The sequence below is a fragment of the Mustela nigripes genome, chromosome 12 (genome assembly GCF_022355385.1).
Source record: "Mustela nigripes isolate SB6536 chromosome 12, MUSNIG.SB6536, whole genome shotgun sequence".
Lineage (NCBI taxonomy): Eukaryota > Metazoa > Chordata > Mammalia > Carnivora > Mustelidae > Mustela > Mustela nigripes.
Window position 1 is genome coordinate 113,533,513 of NC_081568.1, and position 19,931 is coordinate 113,553,443.

Consider the following 19,931-nt stretch of genomic DNA (forward strand, 5'->3'; position numbering starts at 1 on the left):
GGAAAGTATCATGTGTGTTTTTCTTTTTTTTTTTTTAAAGATTTAATTTATTTATTTGATGGACAGAGATCACAAGTAGGCAGAGAGGCAGGCAGAGAGAGAGAGGGAGAAGCAGGCTCCCTGCTGAGCAGAGAACCTGATTTGGGGCTCGATCCCAGGACCCTGAGATCATGACCTGAGCCAAAGGCAGAGGCTTTAACCCACTGAGCCACCCAGGCGCCCCATGGGAAAGTATCATGTGTGTTTTTCAATGAAGTACGTCTTCACACAAAGACAAGTCACATTAAACTTGTTTAGGCATCTCTCTCTTACTTATGACCTTCAGTGAGGAAATGCTTGCTGAAATATGACCTTCATTATAAAACTTCTTAATTTAAAATATGAATTTAACAGCAGCTTAACTACTCCTTTGTTGTTTTGACTTTTTAATTTAGGTGACACAGTGGTATATCAATATGGAATAGCTACAGTGATAATTGAAGCTAATGATGACCCAAATGGCATTTTTTCTTTAGAGCCCATTGACAAAGCAGTAGAAGAAGGAAAGACTAATGCATTTTGGTAAGTGTATTTGCACAAGGTAAATTCAAAATTGGATAAAATAAAACCTTTAGTATGCACAAGTTTGAAATATTGTTACTATTTCAAAAATTTGAAGTTAGTTAAAAATTGAGTAATTTCAAAGCTGGTAGTGCAAATGAATGGTAAACTTGATGTTGCTGCCACTTGTTTAAAAAAAAAATACTTTAAGGGCACCTGGGTGGCTCAGTTGGCTGGACATCTGCATTCCGCTTGGATCAGGATCCCAGGGTCCTGGGATCAAGTCCCTCATCGGGTTCCCTGCTCAGGGGGCAGTCTGTTTCTTCCTCTTCCCTTCACCCTGCTTGCGTTCTTTCTCACTCTCTTTCAAATTAATGAACTCTTAAAAAAAAAAAAAAAAAAGAACGACTTTAGGGGTAAAGGGAAATTATCATACCCACTCTCCTCATCCCAAATTCTGTCATCTGTCAGGATGGAGAGACTCCAGCTATCTGAGGTCTTCTCCTTTACTTTTGAAAAACTTTTGCCAGTTTTCATCTAAATATTTTTCATTTGGGTTTTGGAATTTATCCCTCAGTTTGGACTTGAAGACTATGACTTTTAAGACTGCTTCTCTTTGTTATTTAAAGTTCTGCCTCTTTCTCTTACCATGAGATTCATCATGGTTACTCAGTAAGGACTGGCTGACTGGTTTATATTAAAGACAATAAACAGAAAAAGAATATTTCTGAGATAACACTGAAAGGTATCATTAGAGTAAAATTCACTACTTATACATTTTTCATAAAAATTAATTTTCTTTGTTATGTAGGATTTTGAGGCATCGAGGACACTTTGGCAATGTTTCTGTGGCTTGGCAGCTGTTTCAGAATGATTCTGCTTTGCAGCCTGGACAAGAGTTCTATGAAACTTCAGGGATTGTTAACTTTATGGATGGAGAAGAAGCCAAACCAATAATTCTCCATGCTTTTCCAGATAAAATTCCTGAATTCAATGAATTTTATATTTTAAAGCTTGTAAACGTATCAGGTGTTGTGTTTTTCCATCTTTTTTTATTTCACTACTGAAGTTTAATATTTCACAAGTAAATAATTAGAGCTGTATAGAAAATGCAATTGATGTAGACATAAGTGTATCTTGATTATTCAATTTTAAATGTCTAAAACACCCTTTTGACAGAAGTGTTATTTTTAACATTCATTTTGTGGTCTTAGCTTGATTAAATTTTATGGATGGAGACTTACATTTATTTTCAAACTTGTAAACAGATTTTTTTCATACCAACTAGAGTATCTCCAAAAAAATATTAATGGAAGTTAGGAAGTACACATTCATGGTGCTTAAAGCTTGGTTTTTGTACCATTTAAACAATTTAAACGATCAATTTTCCCATCACTTCTGGTTTTCAGCACAGGAATTAAAACTCCCTAGTTAATATCCTCTTTTCAGACTTGATTATTAATGAAATTATTCTGAACCAAAATACACCTGAAAATATGATGAAAATCATATGGTGACACAGTTGTTCCATTGATCACTGAATATATTATTTAACCAGAAGTTTGCTCATCAGATTCCTTTTGTCTTCCCCTTATATTATAAAGTACTTCAAATTCTGACTTCTTATTCATTATAAATCATCTTTTTACAGGTGGATCCCCAGGTCCTGGGGGCCAACTAGCAGGAACCAACCTTCAGGTGACAGTAATGATTCCATTCAACGATGATCCTTTTGGAGTGTTCATCTTGGATTCAGAGTGCTTAGAGAGAGAAGTTGCAGAAGATGTACTCTCAGAAGATGATATGTCTTATATTACCAACTTTACCATTTTGAGGCAGCAGGGTGTGTTTGGTGACGTACGAGTAGGCTGGGAAATACTGTCCGGTGACTTCACTGATGGTTTGCCTCCAATGGTAGATTTTTTGCTGGTTGGAATTTTCCCCAGCACTGTACATTTACAGCCACACATGCGGCGTCGCCACAGTGGAACAGATGCTTTGTACTTTAGTGGACTAGAGGGTGCATTTGGAACTGTTAATCCAAAATATCATCCTTCCAGGAACAACTCAATTGCCAACTTTACCTTTTCAGCTTGGGTAATGCCCAATGCCAATACAAACGGATTTGTTATAGCAAAGGATGATGGTAATGGAAACATCTACTATGGGGTAAAAGTTCAAACAAACGTATCCCATTTGACACTTTCTCTTCATTACAAAACTTTGGGGTCCAATGCTACATATATTGCCAAGACAACAGTCACAAGGTATTTAGAAGAAAATGTTTGGCTTCATCTTCTAATTATCCTGGATGATGGTATAATTGAATTCTACCTTGATGGAAATACAATGCCCAGAGGAATCAAGAGCCTGAAAGGAGAAGCCATTACTGATGGTGAGTGTCATCTTTATAAATAGGATTCTGAATTTTGGATCTTTAAAAATTCTGATTTCTTAAGAAGGCTAACAGGTATTAAAAAGTCTGCTTGTGTATTGGTTTAATTTCTTTAAATAAAACTTACACCTTCTAAGACCATAAGTTCTGTACTGGGTGTTGCAGAAATGAATCAGGCAGTGTCTGCCCCTGAGGTACGTAAAATAGGTTCTGGGAGATAGAGATGCAAAGAGATCACTTCAGCGTGTTGTGGAAGAAAGGAAAAGATTATGATGGAGGAATATTTATCCTTCCACTGGCAGGAGGAGGGATGGGGCATGATAATTCTATTTAGAAAAAAGAGCAGAGAGGTGGAAATGTGAAAGAGCAAATTGTGTTTGGGGAATTCTTGCTTGGGAGGTCTTGTTGGAGGTGGAGTAGGTGGGCGTAGGTTAAAGAGGAATCAAGAAAGAAAAAGTACTTTTAAAAGCCCATCAATTACAGGGTTGTTTTGTTTTTTGTTTTTTGTGTTTTTTTTTTTTCCAAAGATTTTATTTATTAATTTGACAGAGAGAGACACAGTGAGAGCTGGAACACAAGCAGGGAGAGTGGGAGAGGGAGAAATAGGCTTGTCACTGAGCAAGGAGCCGGATGCGGGGCTCAATCCCAGGACCCTGGGATCATGACCTAAGCCAAAGGCAGACGCTTAATGACTGAGGCACCCGGGCGCCCTTACAGGGGTTTATGGTATCAGTAGATAAAGTGCTGAATTCTATGGAGAGCTTTGAAGAAATAATCTTTGTTGTATTTAAGCTGGATTATTGCTGTTTCTTTAGAACTATATCTTTGTGCATATTTAAACACAAACATTGGTTATCTCCATTATAATCACCATTTCCTTCCCAGGCCCCCTATCCTAGGATGTGATCATTTTTTTCTACTTAGAAAGAAAGTAGAACACAGCTTGTACAATTATAGCTTAATAGAATAATTTCCTTCTGAACCTCCTGAACTGGATATCTGGTTGTATTTTGGTCCCAGTAGAAAAAAAGACAGGCAAAGGAAACAACATGTACACACTACTGATTTCAACCACAAGGATTATGTTTATAGCACTTTGTAGCATTAAATTAATCACCTTTTGATTGTGTGAATACGTTGATTCGTTTGGTTATGGCATGTTGTTAGAACGAGTGAGAAAGATTGAGGAAAGTGAGAGCTGGGTGTTTCTTTTCCCTGTTTAGTTTACTGTAAGGAACTTAGGTTATTTTTGTAATTTGTAACTTGGAAAGGAGAATTTTAAAGTTTATATAAAACTTAAATTTACTGATGAAATATATGTTTAGTATAAAATATATAAAAGTGTACATGTTGCAACTATACAAGTAGATCAGTCTTTAAAACTTTAAATGCATCAGTTTCAGTACCCGTGTAGCTAGCTCCCAGAGCACGAAACAGCATTCCAGAAGCCCCCGGCTCTTCTCCAGTCACTAACTCACCAGCCTGCCCACCATATATTGCCATTTCTAAGAGCATAAGATTAGCTTCTCCTGTTTTTAAATAGTAAATAGTTTTTAATATAGTAATAGTTTTTAAGTAGTTTTAATAGTTTAATAATTTTTTAAATAGTAAATAGAATTGAGCAGTGTGTATACTTGAGGGCCTGGCTTCTTTTGCCCAGTATTGTTGATAATGTTTATCCATACTTCTGCCTGTTGTAGATATATTACTCTTACTACTAAATAGTCCACCCAGAACCACTGGAGAACGCATGGGGGTCACTGTGATAATGATGCAGGTTACTTCTGACTACCCTGAAAGAACCACCTGGGTAGTGACTTGTAAAAAAAAGGTGCCTTGAAAAAAAAAAAAGAAAAGGTGCCCATGGTGGATGATTTTGATAAAAAAAAAATTGCTTGTACTTTTTTCCCCCAAAACACTGCCAAGCTCTCATCTTATATAAATGTCTTACTTGAGTTATTGGAGAGGGAATAAGTAAAGAAGTAAGAACTGGTAAATTTTGAAAAAGATTGTTATTGATATAGAATAATATAATCGGGCTGCCTGTTGTGATTACCATGAACAAGTCTGTAAGACTTGCCTATGATACCGTTACTGGGAAGGAATACTTCTTTTTCTACTTCCTTTGCATTAATTGTTTGGATAAAGAGTTATATTTGGCCCATGAAAACTGTTGTTGAATTCTCACAGCTTTATTTAACTCAAGATGTATTTCTAATAGATTAAGCCTTGACGTTCTCAAAGAATAGTAATAAAAAAGTTTTAAAAAATTGTGACTGAATTGAATCATTGCATTCTTAGGTGTGCAAGGAAATTTTAAAATTTTCTGGAAGAAATGTCTATCTAAATATACACCGATACAAACATGTATACATATACACACATATATACACATGTACAAAATATTTTTTTTTAAGATTTTATTTATTTATTTGACAGAGAAATCACAAGTAGGCAGAGAGGCAGGCAGAGAGAGAGGAAGGGAAGCAGGCCCCCCCGCCGAGCAGGGAGCCCGATGCGGGACTCGATCCCAGGACCCTGAGATCATGACCTGACCCGAAGGCAGCGGCTTAACCCACTGAGCCACCCAGGTGCCCCCATGTACAAAATATTTTAAATCCCAGCAATTACAGATTCATGTCTCATTGTAACAGAAAGTAACCTTTATTTGATTATATACTCATTATGTGTTTTACTTATCTAATAAAAACCTCTCAACACAGTTGCTTCACTTTCTGAATTACACTTGTAATGTGGGACAGGATTCTTGTGGATATTTTAGCAATTAAACTCATTTCTAATTCCAGGTCCTGGAACACTGAGAATTGGGGCAGGAATAAATGGCAATGACAGATTTACAGGTTTGATGCAGGATGTGAGGTCTTATGAGCGGAAACTGACCCTGGAAGAAATTTATGAACTTCATGCTATGCCAGCAAAGAGTGATTTACACCCAGTTTCTGGGTATCTGGAGTTCAGACAGGGAGAAACTAACAAATCATTCATTATTTCTGCAAGAGATGATAATGAAGAGGAGGGAGAAGAATTATTCATTCTTAAACTAGTCTCTGTATATGGACGAGCTCGCATTTCTGAAGAGAATACTACAGCAAGATTAATAATACAAAAAAGTGACAACGCCAATGGCTTGTTTGGTTTCACAGGAACTTGTATACCAGAGGTAAGTAGTGAGCTTGGGGAATTTTGGAGTTAATAATTCCTTGTAGGTGGATTTGTTTGGAAGTTGGGAGTGGGCTTTCTTTCATTTGGTAAAAGTGCTTAAGTATCTGCTATAAGCCCTGAAGTATGCTAGAGTCAAAGGTTGCAAAAGTATGCTAGAGTCAAAGGTTGCAAAAGGGAATTATGAAGTCTTTGCTCTTATAAGTTCACAGTTTGAATCAGAGGATTAATCAGCTGATAGAAGTAATACCGAGTTAGCAAATGAAACTTTGGCAGTTATTTTTAAGGATAATATACTTCACAGAATGCACAGAATATTCCACCTGTCATTTACTTTGGCTACTCTCCGGATACTGCATAAGTAAGTGAAATGATATGTATTGAAAGCTTCTGAATAATAGTAATTGAAACTTTATTAAAATGTGATTTTTTTGAGGGTTTTTGTTTTTTGTTTTTTGTTGTTGTTGTTGTTGTTTTTTGGTGAAATGTATTTGAGTAGTTACAACATTCCTCCGCGTTGGGTGTGATGCCTTCCTTATCACTTTTCTTGGCCAGCTTCATTCATTAGGCTGTTTTACTGTCCTTATCAGTTCCTTCCAAGTTTTCAAAGATTCGTAATCATCTTGGTTTCCTGTTCAGTAATGTGAGATCTCATGACACCACTTCACAGGTGTTGAGTGTGACAACAGCTCCATACCCATGAAGGGATGCCAAGAAACAAGAGTCCTTCCTTTGCAAGTCGATTCTTGTAGATTTAGAAGGGCACTGTTGTAAATTGAAACAATTAAGAAAGCCATGAATTAATAGAGGGTGAAATAGTATCGTGGTCATAGGCCTGATTTAGCTCAAATTGGGGAGCTAGCTCTCTAGACTGGCTTAATACCCTTCTTAGCTCTTTGGTTTGGTGATCATCATAAGTGATTTTCAAATAGTGGGCTTTTTCTATACCAGAAATACTAGAATACCCTACACTAGGGAGGGCAGATGTCATACAAATGATAACTTAAAGAAGAAATATGTTTATCTATAATGATAATACTTTTAATTATTCAATCATTAAAGAATTTTACATGTTAGATTTTTTATATACTCGACAACCTACAATATAACTGCAACACATATTACTTATGATTCTTTTCACTTAATAAGGTTAAAAACTGAAGCTTAGAGACCTGAAAAAATAACCCAAGTTGAATTAAATAAGACAGAATCAATGCCTGATTTAAAGCTTGGCAGTTCTCAGCACTGCCAAGCTGAGGAGTAAATAAATAAATATTAGTTTTACTTTTTTTTCTCCTAAGATACAGTAGGACGAACTGGAATTTGAACCTATGTCTTGTGACTTCTAGTTTTGTCTTTCCCCCTATTTTTAGTATCATCATCTCTATTTTCAAAAAGACAGGTGGCTTCATCAGGTTGTGAGACCCATTAAGGTGCCATGTAAAATCAGCTTCCCTTTAATTCCCTTTATGACCTGGCATCTGCCACAATAGCTCTGGCTTCCTCCTGGTCAGCATACTTGTCAGACTCCTCTTTGGTCAGTATGTTTCAGTCAGACTTGCATGTTTCAGTTCCAGTCTTGGCACTTGGGCTTCCTTGCCTCTAACTGGAACACTGTCAATCCAGATCTTCAGAGCCAGTCATTCAGCAGTTCTAAACACATCTCCTCAGTAAAGACTTGTTTGTTTAAGGTAATTGCCCATTCCCTTCTCCCATCTGGTTGTTCTCCATCTCTTCACCTGCTTTTACATTTTTGTAACATTGATTATACTCTTAAATTTCCTTTGTTATTTAGATGTCTACTTCTTTATTGGCTATCCCTTTCTATGATAGAGATAAAAGAACTCTGAATGTAATGAAGTCTTATTGTTCTTTATTGTATCTCCAACACCTAGAATGGAACAAAATAGGTATTCAATAAATCTTAATTGAACTTATGAATGTATTTTAATAATAAGACATGGGAAAGCTCATAGTTCAAACAACAAACACATTTAGATTCAGTTAGCTGCATAAACAACCAAACCAAACCAAACAAAACATAAATGTCAAAACCCTGCCCAAAATGAGGAATAGGTTTTGTGTGTTTCTCTGGCTTTGTGGGCCATTGTAATGAGTTTTTAGTGCTGGCTTGTCTCACAAGTTCCATTGATAGATTGTGTTGGTGTTGGTTTACCTCCATGTAGATATGTAGCTTTGCCTGTTTATAAAAATCTTGGAATTTGAACAGGACCAATCAAAGTCTTTAATTGCAGAAGAGAGAACTTTGCTATGTGGGCCACAACACCTATACTATTAGAACTTCTGGAAAGGAAGAAAAACCAAATGAGAGGGAAATAAAATATATCTATATTGGAAAGAGTAAAGTTTAGATGGTTTATATAAGAAAGCATTGTTGAGTCTACAGATTCAACATTGGAATTTGTCAGGAATATTATAGAATTTTCATTCCTGAAAATATTAAGAGTATAAGTTTGGAATTCATATTTTTATCTTGGTGTAATTTGAAGACAGGAGTAATATTACTCTTATCATCATCAATATTTATTGATTGCTTACTCAAGTTGTGACTTGAAGTACAAGGCAGACCAAAGGGTTTTAATGTATTAGCATCTGATTTCACATCGCAATTAAATTCTAAGAAACTACCACTTGTCAAATGAATATAATGTGGAGGAGGAATATCTATAACTATCTGTCAAGACTATTTAAATCCTTTTCTGGTTACATATGTCTGTGAGGATGGATATTTTTCATATATTTCAACCAAATAACAAGTAACAGCAGAGAAATTGATTGTGAAAGGAGATATGAGAACCTAGCTGTCTTCTACTAAGCTAGGCATTGAAAGAGATATAAGAAATATAATTCAGTGCCCCTTTGTCACAAATTTTTTAGAAAATATAGTTATTCACATAAAATACACTGCTTATATTAGCATGTAATGAGTTTATTATTTTGAAATGAATTAATATATCAATATTTACGTTCTTTTCAGTTTTCAATAGTAAAATGGCAAATATCATCAGATTTCACCAACATTAGCAAAAACCTCCTTGGGGTTCTTAATAATTTTTTTGAGTGTTTAGGGGTGTTGAAACTAAAAATGTAAGAATTGCTGGTTTACTCTATGCTTGGAATTGTCTGCAGGGTTTAAATTTTGTAGATATTTGCTTGATTTTTGGAAATAAGAACTACTATTGCTTCCATAGAGTCTTTATTGTGTTGTTGCAGTGACAGTGAAAAGTTAGTTCTTTTTCTTATTCCTTCAAAAATGCTGAAGGCAGTCAAGGTATTTAAAGACTTGTAAGTCAGGTTATGCTTTTACAATTTCATAGATTCATGAAATAAAATAATACGAAGGTTAAAACGAAAGCATAATCACACCTTAAATAATTAGAATATGCAGCATATGACACAGTCTGTACTTGCCATATTCAAAGAGTAGATAATTATTTTGTGATTTGTTCCATCTTACCCAGGTACGCCATATTCTTCTAAACAGCAGGTGCTTAATAAATTATAATTGGAAGAATGAATAAACCTGTATGTTGTTGAGCGCCCTGATGGGGCCATGCCAAGTAGGATTCCAGGTGGTATCTGTATTGAACAGATGACTGAGTTTTGTTGGGTCTGTAGCATAGCAACCACATTCTCATGTTTTCGTCCCGTGTTTTGTTTTTCTGTGTAATCTTTGATGTTACTTTCCCTCCACCTTTTTTTAACACTTATTTTTGTATGTCCTACAGTCTGATATACCCAGTAATATAAAGTAATGAAATTGCTTTTCATAATGTTATTTTTTATAACTAATACTTGGAGTGCATTTTATATTTATTAAACTCACAGCTTAAGAATAAATTTAGAGACATTTTGAGAGGATCTTTATAAAAATGAGAATATTATTTAACTTGGACTATGTTTGTTTTTAAGCACCTGGTGTATGTTATGTGAAGAGGTTCCTGTAGATATAAGTGATATTGATATAATCTGATATCACAGATCTTTACCTAAGTGTGAAACACAATAAAAAATTAATTGGATATGTAATTTTAGGCATTAGCTTTAATCTTCTATTCCAATACAGAAAGCCAATTTATGGCTCAGTGCATTATTTTTTTCTGGGAAAATATGTTTTAAAAACTTTTCTGATGGTTAAGCTTTGTAATTACTCTCCTGCAAATCTGAAGATTGAGGAAATTTTTGACTCAAAAGAAAACAGCAGTGACTACTGTTCTTTCTTTTGAAAAACTGATTGATGGTGGTTTTGATGATTATTTCTTGATGTTCTGCTTCTCGTATACGGGCCTAAACATTTGCTTATATCTTGATTCCAAAGGCAAATAGATGTATAGAAACATCTAATTGTTTCTGACATACATCTAACATACATTAGATGTATATACAGAAAAAATATTTTAACTTTTTATTTCCTGTCTTAATTATATTCTGTCATTAATAATGCCGTCATCTGGTTCAGTATTTCCCAAAGTATGTGTGTGATGACCTTAATCAGAAATAGCTCGTGTGTATTCCAGAACACCATTCCTGACTGAGGACTCCATTTCTGAATCAGAATCTCTGTCAGGGAGATGGGATGGGAATCAAAAATCTGAATCAAAAAATATCTTTTTAAGGTGGAAAATTTCATATATGTATATATAAAAAAAGAGAAAATAGAATAATGAACCCCAGTGACACACCAGCTAAGCTTCGACATTTATCAGCCTTTTGTTAGTTTTCTCTCTCTTTTTTTTTTGACTGAATTCATTTTTATTTATTTATTTATTTATTTAAAAAGAAATCTTTTTTTTTTTTCTCAAAGATTTTATTTATTTACCAGAGAGAGAGAGGGAGAGAGCAAGCATAGGCAGACAGAATGGCAGGCAGAGGGAGAAGCAGGCTCCCCGCTGAGCAAGGAGCCCGATGTGGGACTCGATCCCAGGATGCTGGGATCATGACCTGAGCCAAAGGCAGCTGCTTAACCAACTGAGCCACCCAGGCGTCCCCTGAATTCATTTTTAAAGCAAATCTCAGATAATATGTCATTTCTCTGTAAATTCTTAAGTATGAACAGTGGATTTTTATGGACCTTTGACATTTGAAGCTTCTTCCCTATCGGCGAATTGTAATTTCCTTTATTGAATAAATTATTAATTCATTAGATTTTCTGTGAAACTGTTATGTGTAGCACATATTTGTACACAGTTGTATTGGGTATAGACAGCTTCTGTTTTGTTTTTTTTTTTTTTTAAGTTAAAATTTGTAGCTGATACATTTTAGTTAGGACTTTACTAAATGAAAGCGTGATTAAATAGCTTTTCCCCATGTGATTCCTGCAAGTAAGAAGCTCCTTTCTTAGTCTTGGGTGCTGCATGGTAATGCTCATTGACTTGGTAAGAAGTTGTAAGGAGATACAACGATTCCTGAATGTATCTTTGGATCTGTTTCATCCATGCCTCCAGCTAAAAGGGGGGAGTTCAATATTCATATATTGGGATTAGTGGTTATTAATATAACTCATTAAAAATGTTCATTCTGGTTAAATTTTGGGGTAGAATAATAGGACATATGTGTTCCCATTATGATAGGGAGCAAAATGGGTGGAAATTTTTTTTTCAATATGTAAGCATATGTATTTCTTTTTTTTTTTGTTAAGATTTTAATTATTTATTTGGCAGAGAGAGAGAGATCACAAGTAGGCAGGCAGAGAGAAAGGGGGAAGCAGTCTCCTTGCTGAGCGGAGAGCCCGAGGCAGGGCTCGATCCCAGGACCCTGAGATCATGACTTGAGCTGAAGGCAGAGGCTTAACCCACTGAGCCACCCAGGTGCCCCATCATATATATTTCTTGATAAAATGAGAGAATGTAGCATTATTTTTTGTAATTGTGTATGTATCTATGTTTGTCAAGGAGAAGAAATACAAAAATTTTACAGTACTTAATGTACAGGTACCAGAGAAGGTACTAGTTTTATCTCCACCCAAATCCATGAGGTATCATGATCTTCATTTTAAGGAGAAATTACGTGCCAAGTGATAGAGTGAAGAAACTCAGGACTTTGACCTTAAAGCCATACTCTTTCCATCACACATTTATGTACCGGCAGCTGTGATGAAAATGCTGATGTAGATGCCTAGGTAGAAGGTGGGGATTAAATTAGATGCTTATTGAGCACTTGGGTTTCTGTGCTGCTTCCCCTTCTCTGCAGCCTCAGGTTTGGAAGGCCCCACCTTCAGAGCACTCAATTCTGCCATCGTTTGTTTGAGGGGCTCCTAAAGATCACTGCACTATGCCAAATTGAATAGAGAAAACAGAGAATGTAAGCGGAAATGGGTTAGACTACTACTCAAAAACTTAGTGACATGTAAAAGACAGGGACCTAATAAGCAGTTTTATACAATGAATTTCAATACTTAATACTGCAAGAAATGTGGTATATAGCTAGGAAAAAACCTTTAAGTTTGCTAGCAAAAGCATGCATCAGAGCAAACTGCAGGTTGTATATTCTTGTGAAATAATAGAAGGAGGGTTAATCTGACATCGGAGGGAAGATTGTCACATTAGTGACATTAGTGAAGTATGGCCAGAAACATGTGTGTTGCATGAAGTAGCTGGTAGAAGTTTCAGTTGTGTTTGTGTGTTCCCCCGTGGCTTGTTTCCAGTCAGTGCAGTTTTCTGTGTTCACCGTGTTTCTTGTTGATGAAATCATATAAACAAATGTGAAATCCATGTTGCAGATTATGGATTATGGATTATGGATTATCCATGTTACGCTCTCAGATACAGGAGTTGCATTGGAACAGTTTTATGATTTCAAAACCAATGTTACATCATAACTGATTATACTTGGTCCATTTCGTTCCATCCTATAGTTCTCTTGTCATCTCATCCAGTCTTTAAATAGCATTTATATAATGATATATTTATATACCATTTGTATGTGGCCTTAAATACTATTTGCATATTGATTCCTTCCAAATTTGTCGTGTCAATCATGACCTCTCTCCAAAGTTCCAAACTCATTTCTCTAGCTGCCCACTTGACACATCTCTTGGATATTTCATTCTGGACATGTTTAAAAGTCAACTCTTTGACCTTTACCCTAAAACCTGTAACTAACTGGTGGAGGAGGGAAAAATCAAGCCTGCTTCACCCCATCCCGACTTGGCTTGATTTATTGGAGCTTGCTAAAAGTGGGCCACAACCACTCTACTTCTCCATTCACAAGTGGCTCTGAAGGATGAGGGCAGAGCAATGAACAGCCCACTTAGCCATTCACCTTATGTGAAGGGAGAAATGGCCTGAAGTTATGAAGACACAATTTGAGCAGTGCTAATGACGTGGTCTGGCAGGGGCTTGGGATCATCAAGACTAGAGACAATGAAATTTGGGATGGAAGTGAGCACTAAGTGTGGGGCTGTTTTACTCCAGAGAGAGCAAAAGCTCATTATTATTGGAATTATTTCTTGGAATTAATTCTTACTTTAGCTAATAAGCTTATGTTCTTAGTAGTCTGCCAGACCATCTTCTGAAGGCTAAAAGAATGCCTGCTGTGTCCATGGGGAAGCCTGCCTCAAAGGGACTTATTTTATGTGAAGGAGATGTAACAACAGGCACACAGTCATAGGATTGTCATAGGATTGTCTGCCCTTATTCTATACCACATCACCTGAAGCAGCTGGCTTATGACAGTAATGGGATGGTCAATGATAGACACAGCTAATGTGCCAGCTCAGGGACTGCATCTTGTAGGCTGGGTGTCTTGTCAGCCATGATCTTGTGTGTATCCAGTGGCTGATACCTGTCCAGTGTTCCCTGTACCTAGGCTACCTAGGCTGAGGGGGCAAGAGGTAGAGGTAAGAGTGACCCTACTTCCATCACTTTTGGTGACCAACTGCCAGAATTTGTGTTTCCCACTCTTGTGTTTTAGGTTCTACTGGATTTGAAGTTCTGATTCTGGGTCAGGGGGTGTCTACCAGGAGACACACTGGGGACTCCCCTAAACAACCACCTGTCATTTTGGGCTTTTCATTCCAGAACCCGCAGGCAAATAAAAGAGTTACAGTATTGTCCAGAAATACTTGGTCTTGTTTACTATGGGGCACCTAAGGTTGCTTTTACTCTTTGAAGTAAGGTTGTTGAACCTCAGGATTTACTGGAATATATCCTGGTGCTTCACTACTCATTGGCAACTGTTTTGATTATTGCCTATTTGTGGGTAAATTTCAAATCTGTTCTTTCCAGCATGAACGTTGGCACCAAACTGACCCTATCTAATGCTGACAGAGGTGTTTATGATTGATAGGAAAAATAGAATGATATTTTCTAAATTGGGGTTTGTATTTTGAGCTCTATTCATTGAGTTTCAGTACTTTTTTCTATGAATTACATATATGCTTACTATCATAAAAATAAAATTGGATTAAAAAACTAAGAATTTAAGAATATGAAGACTAGGTGGTGGTCATTTAGGTGTCTGACTCTTGATTTTGTCTCAGGTCATGAGATTGAATCCCATGTTGGACTCTGAGCTGGGTGTGGAGCCTGCTTGGAATTCTCTCTTCTTCTGGCCTTCCCCTGCTCATGTCCTCTCTCTCTCAAAAAGTAAAAATAATAAAAGTAATTAAAAGCTCTTCTAACTTCTTGCTTCATATAATTTTTAAGAATTATCTTAAGTGTTCAGATAAAAATATTTTCAGTCTTAAAAATACCTACAGACATGTGTATACATATGTATATGTATATGTGACAAAACTGTAAAAATATATTAAGTATAACATAAGTGCCCTCATTGACCTGACTTTTGTCTCCTCACCAGATATTTCTCAAGGCTCTCGCCACTTGTTACTTCTGCTGTTCTCAGAATTATTTCATGAAATCCATATTACCTTTTATCCATGTTCTCCCTGATGTCGTGTTCTACTGTCTACCCCTTACTTCCTCCCCCCATTTGGTTTGTCTATGCTCAACTTTCATAAAACTTTGAGTTTGTCTTCCTCTTTAGATTTATCCACAGAACGGACTGCATATTTTCTTTTTCTTGTAATCTTTTGTACCATAGTGTCCAGCATAGTGCCTGGCACATGTGCATGTATGTGCGCACGCGTGCGCACACACACACACGGAATCAATGAATGAATTACATGTACAGTGAACTGTTTATAATAATTCCGTTAGTAATTTCTGTATTTTGTATTTTTGTAAAATGTATAAAAGACAGACAAGAATGTAGAGCTCTCCTTAGAGTGTTAGAAAGTTACAGAATTAAGATAATGGTAAAAGGACTCCATGAAAGTATTATAATTTTATCACTGATTTGAATTGGTGTGTACTTATAAATAATTTATGATCAATTTCAGATTGCAGAGGAGGGATCCACCATTTCATGTGTGGTGGAGCGAACCAGAGGAGCTCTGGATTATGTGCATCTGTTTTACACCATCTCACAGATCGAATCTGATGGCATTAATTACCTTGTTGACGATTTTGCTAATGCCAGTGGAACTATCACATTCCTTCCTTGGCAGAGATCTGAGGTAAATGCTACCTTCTTTGTTTCCTTGAAAGCCTATTAGAAAGCTTTTCTTTATCTGTTGGTTCTGTAATTTGTTTGCAGCATCTTGCTGTTTAGGCAATTTAAAGTATTTAGATCATTAGGTAAATACCATGGTTTAAAATGTTTTTGTATTTATTAAAGATTTTATTTATTTAAAGAATTTATTTATTTATTTTAGAGAGAGAAAGCATGCTGGGGGTAGGGGGTAGCGGTTGCGGGGGCGGGGAGGGAGGGAGAATCAGACTCCCCATTGATCAGGGAGCCTGACTTGGGACTCAGTCCAAGATCATGACCTGAGCTGAAGGTAGATGCTTGACTAACTGAGCCACCCAGGTGCCCCCATTTTTGTATTTATTTATGTAAAAAGAAAAACAAGATTTTTGAATGATGTGTGTTACAGTTTTATCTTTTCTTTAATACCAATATAATAAAAATGGTGTGGATTGAAGGTTTGTCATTTTGGGTTATTTATTATTGCTGATTCAATGGGAAACTGCAGAAATCTTTTTTTTTTTTTTTTAATTTTTTTTTCTCACCATAGGAAATACCCTCCCCAGTGTCCATCACCCAGCTACCCCATCCTCCTACTCCCCTCCCCTCCAGCAACCCTCAGTTTGTTTCCTGAGATTAAGAGTCTCTTATGTTTTGTCTCCCTCTCTGGTTTCATCTTTTTCATTTTTCCCTCCCTTCCTCTATGATTATCTTATTTCTCAAATTCCTCTTATCAGTGAGGTTATATGATAATTGTCTTTCTCTGTTTGACTTATTTTGCTCAGCATAATACCTTCAGTTCCATCCACGTTGTTGTTAATGGCAAGATTTTGTTTCTTCTGATGGGTGCATAGTATTCCATTATATATATATACACCACATCTTCTTTATCCATTCATCTGTTGATGGACATCTAGGTTCTTTCCATAGTTTGGCTATTGTGAACATTGCTGCTATAAACATTTGGGTGCACATGCTTCTTTGGATCACTACATTTGTATCTTCAGGGTAAATACCCAGTAGTGCAATTCCTGGGTCATAGGGTAGCTCTATTTTCAACTTTTTGAGGCACCTCCATACTGTTTTCCAGAGTGGCTGCAGCAGCTTGCATTCACACCAGTAGTGTAGGAGGGTTCCCTTTCTCTGCATCCTTGCCAACACCTGTCATTTTCTGACTGATTAATTTTAGCAAGTTGAAATTTTAAAAAGCTATTAATGAGGGGCAATAAAAAATAGAGGCTCTCACCACTAGGAAAAATGAGGCAGAAGAGAGAATTAGTGATAGAAGACCAAATGATGAAGAATAAAGAAGCTGAGAAAAAGAGAGAGAAACAACTCTGAATCATGAGGGGAGAATTCGAGAGATAAGTGATACCATAAGATGAAATAATATTAGAATAATTGGGATCCCAGAAGAAGAAGAAAGAGAGAAAGATGGGCAGCAAGTATACTGGAGCAAATTATAGCAGAGAACTTTACTAGTTTGGGAAAGGAAACAAGTATCAAAATCTAGGAGGCACAGAGAGCCCCCCTCAAAATCAATAAAAATGGGTCCATACCCCATCATCTAATAGGAAAACTTACAAGTTTCAGAGAAAAAGAGAAAATCCTGAAAGCAGCCCAGGACAACAGGTCTGTTACCTACAACAGTAGAAATATTAGCTTGGTAGCAGACCTATCCACAGAAACCTGGCAGGCCAGAAAAGACTGGCATGATATATTCAGAGCACTAAACAAGAAAAATATGCAGCCAAGAATACTATACCCAGCTAGGCTGTCACTGAAAATAGAAGGAGAAATAAAAAGCTTTCAGGACAAACACAAACTAAAAGAATTTGCAAACACCAAACCAGCCCTACAGGAAATATTGAAAGGGGTCCTCTAAGCCAAGAGAGAGCCTAAAAGTAACAGACCAGAAAGGAACAGAGACAATATACAGTAACAGGCACCTTACAGGCAATATAATGACACTAAATTCATATCTCTCAATAGTTACCGTGAATGTAAATGGGCTAAATGTCCCAATGAAAAGACACAGGGTATCAGAATGGATTAAAAAAAACAAGATCCATCGATATGTGGCCTGCAAGAAACTCATTTTAGACTCAAAGACCCTCCAGATTGAAAGTGAGCGGGTGGAAAGCCATTTACCATGCTAATAGACATCAAAAGAAAGCTGGGGTGGCAATCCTTATATCAGATATTTAGATTTTAAGCCAAAAGACTATAATAAGAGATGAGGAAGGACACTATATAATACTTAAAGGGTCTTTCCAACAAGAAAATCTAACAATTTTAAACATCTATGCCCCTAATGTGGGAGCAACCAACTATATAAACCAATTAATAACAAAATCAAAGAAACACTTTGACAGTAATACAATAATATTAGGGGATTTTAACACCCACCTCCCTGAAGTGGACAGATCATCTGAGCAAAGATCAACAAGGTAATAAAGGCTTTAAATGACACACTGGACCAGATGGACATCATAGATATATCCAGAGCGAATGCAACAGAATACACATTCTTCTCTAGGGCACATGGAACATTCTCCAAAATAGATCCATCCTGGGTCACAAATCAGGTCTCAACTGGTACCAAAAGTTTGAGATGATTCCCTGCATATTTTAATTCTTTGAAAGAATTAGTAAGATTGATACACCCCTGGCCAGACTTATTAAAAAGGAAAGAAAAGGACCCAAATTAATAAAATCATGAATGAAAGAGAAGAGCTCACAACCAACACCAAAGAAATACAAACAATTATGAAACTGCAGAATTCTTAATGGTATTCTGCTTTCTAATCAGGCACTGAGATGTTCTTGTAACTATAATCTCAACTTTATTTTTTAATATGGGAAAGTGAACTAATTTTTCTTTGTTTCAAGTGATCTCCAATTTTATCACAATTTCTGTGAACTATCATCATATTTCTGAATAGGTGCTCCAGAAATAAGTGGCACTTACAAGTGAAATCAGGATGAGATTGTGCCTGCTATTAGAAACTTTTTTAAACATTCTTTTGGTCTATCATGTTAGATATTCACATCAGTATAATTTTTCATTAAAAATATAAATAACTTACATGTCATCAGTGACAAAGTAGTAAAATAGTTTAATGATTGCAAGTATAATCTATGAGAAAATTTCTAAGGGGGTTAGGAGTTAATTGGATGAAAAAGATAAAATTGAGAGGAGACAGATTTAGAGTTAATACTAAAGAAGAATGATCAAATCTATAATTTGGGGGAAGAAGAAACTAAATATTTTATAACAAAATTCCTCCAATAGCAGGCTTCAGATAGAGCCATGGTAAATATTTGCTGGTCTTTGGGAAAATTAGGAAAACTAGCAAGTTTTCATAAGGCTAAAATTATTCAGTTTTAAGGACCGTATTTTAATCTGATGCTGTCTTTTTCACTCTCTTGGATTTAAAGTGTTGTTTTTCTTTAGCCAAGTTAAAGTGGTAGTATATGGTCCTTTTTTAATATTTCTATTTGGAAAACAGGGCTGGTTCCACAATTTTCCCTTGTGGAATTTACCAACTATGAAATGAAGATATAATTTGAAACCATTGTTTTATAAAGTGGATTCGTACACATTTTGGAAGGGAAAAGAACTAATCACATTTTAGTCAGGAAAATAGTTATATGTACGCTTGTCAAGATTTATTGAAAATATTTCCTTCTATCATTTATAATTCTTTTTTAAAAGATTTCATTTATTTGACAGAGAGACCACAAGTAGGCAGAGAGGCAGACAGAGAGAGAGGAAGGGAAGCAGGCTCCCTGCTGAGCAGAGAGCCCGATGTGGGGTTTGATCCCAGGACCCTGGGATCATGACCTGAGCTGAAGGCAGAGGCTTTAGCCCACTGAGCCACCCAGGCACCCCTCATTTTTAATTTCCTTAAAAAATAATTCACACTGAAAACAGAATAATAACATTGAACAGTGCGGTTGGCTTATAGCACCATGTCTGCTAGATCTATACCAGCCTCTCTGTCTTACCAAGCCAACGACAGGGTACCTCGCTATCACTAGTGCTCCGTGATTGTACTTTCTAGCACAGACAGCAGTGTAAGGGAGCCTCCACTTCTCTGCTGCCTTCCAGATATTGGGGGAGTGTAACTAACTGAATATACTTAAATCGTATCTGAAAACCTAGCTGCAAAGGAGTCTGGACAGTGTGTCTGGGGTGTGTGTGTGTGTGTGTGTGTGTTTCCAAAGGATTGGAAATTTCACTGGAAATGTGTTTTTCAAGTTT

The 19,931-nt window shown here is 36.4% G+C and overlaps 1 protein-coding gene across 1 annotated transcript in view; it reads left to right on the plus strand.

Moving 5' to 3' along the window:
• Window positions 1-19,931, plus strand: part of ADGRV1 (adhesion G protein-coupled receptor V1) — a 527,902-nt gene that overhangs the window by 67,469 nt on the left and 440,502 nt on the right. Inside the window, exons 19-23 of the mRNA XM_059416383.1 lie at window positions 435-561; window positions 1,352-1,569; window positions 2,192-2,935; window positions 5,743-6,116; window positions 15,477-15,653. Coding sequence (XP_059272366.1) covers window positions 435-561; window positions 1,352-1,569; window positions 2,192-2,935; window positions 5,743-6,116; window positions 15,477-15,653 — 1,640 coding nt within the window. The remainder of the gene's footprint in view (window positions 1-434; window positions 562-1,351; window positions 1,570-2,191; window positions 2,936-5,742; window positions 6,117-15,476; window positions 15,654-19,931) is intronic.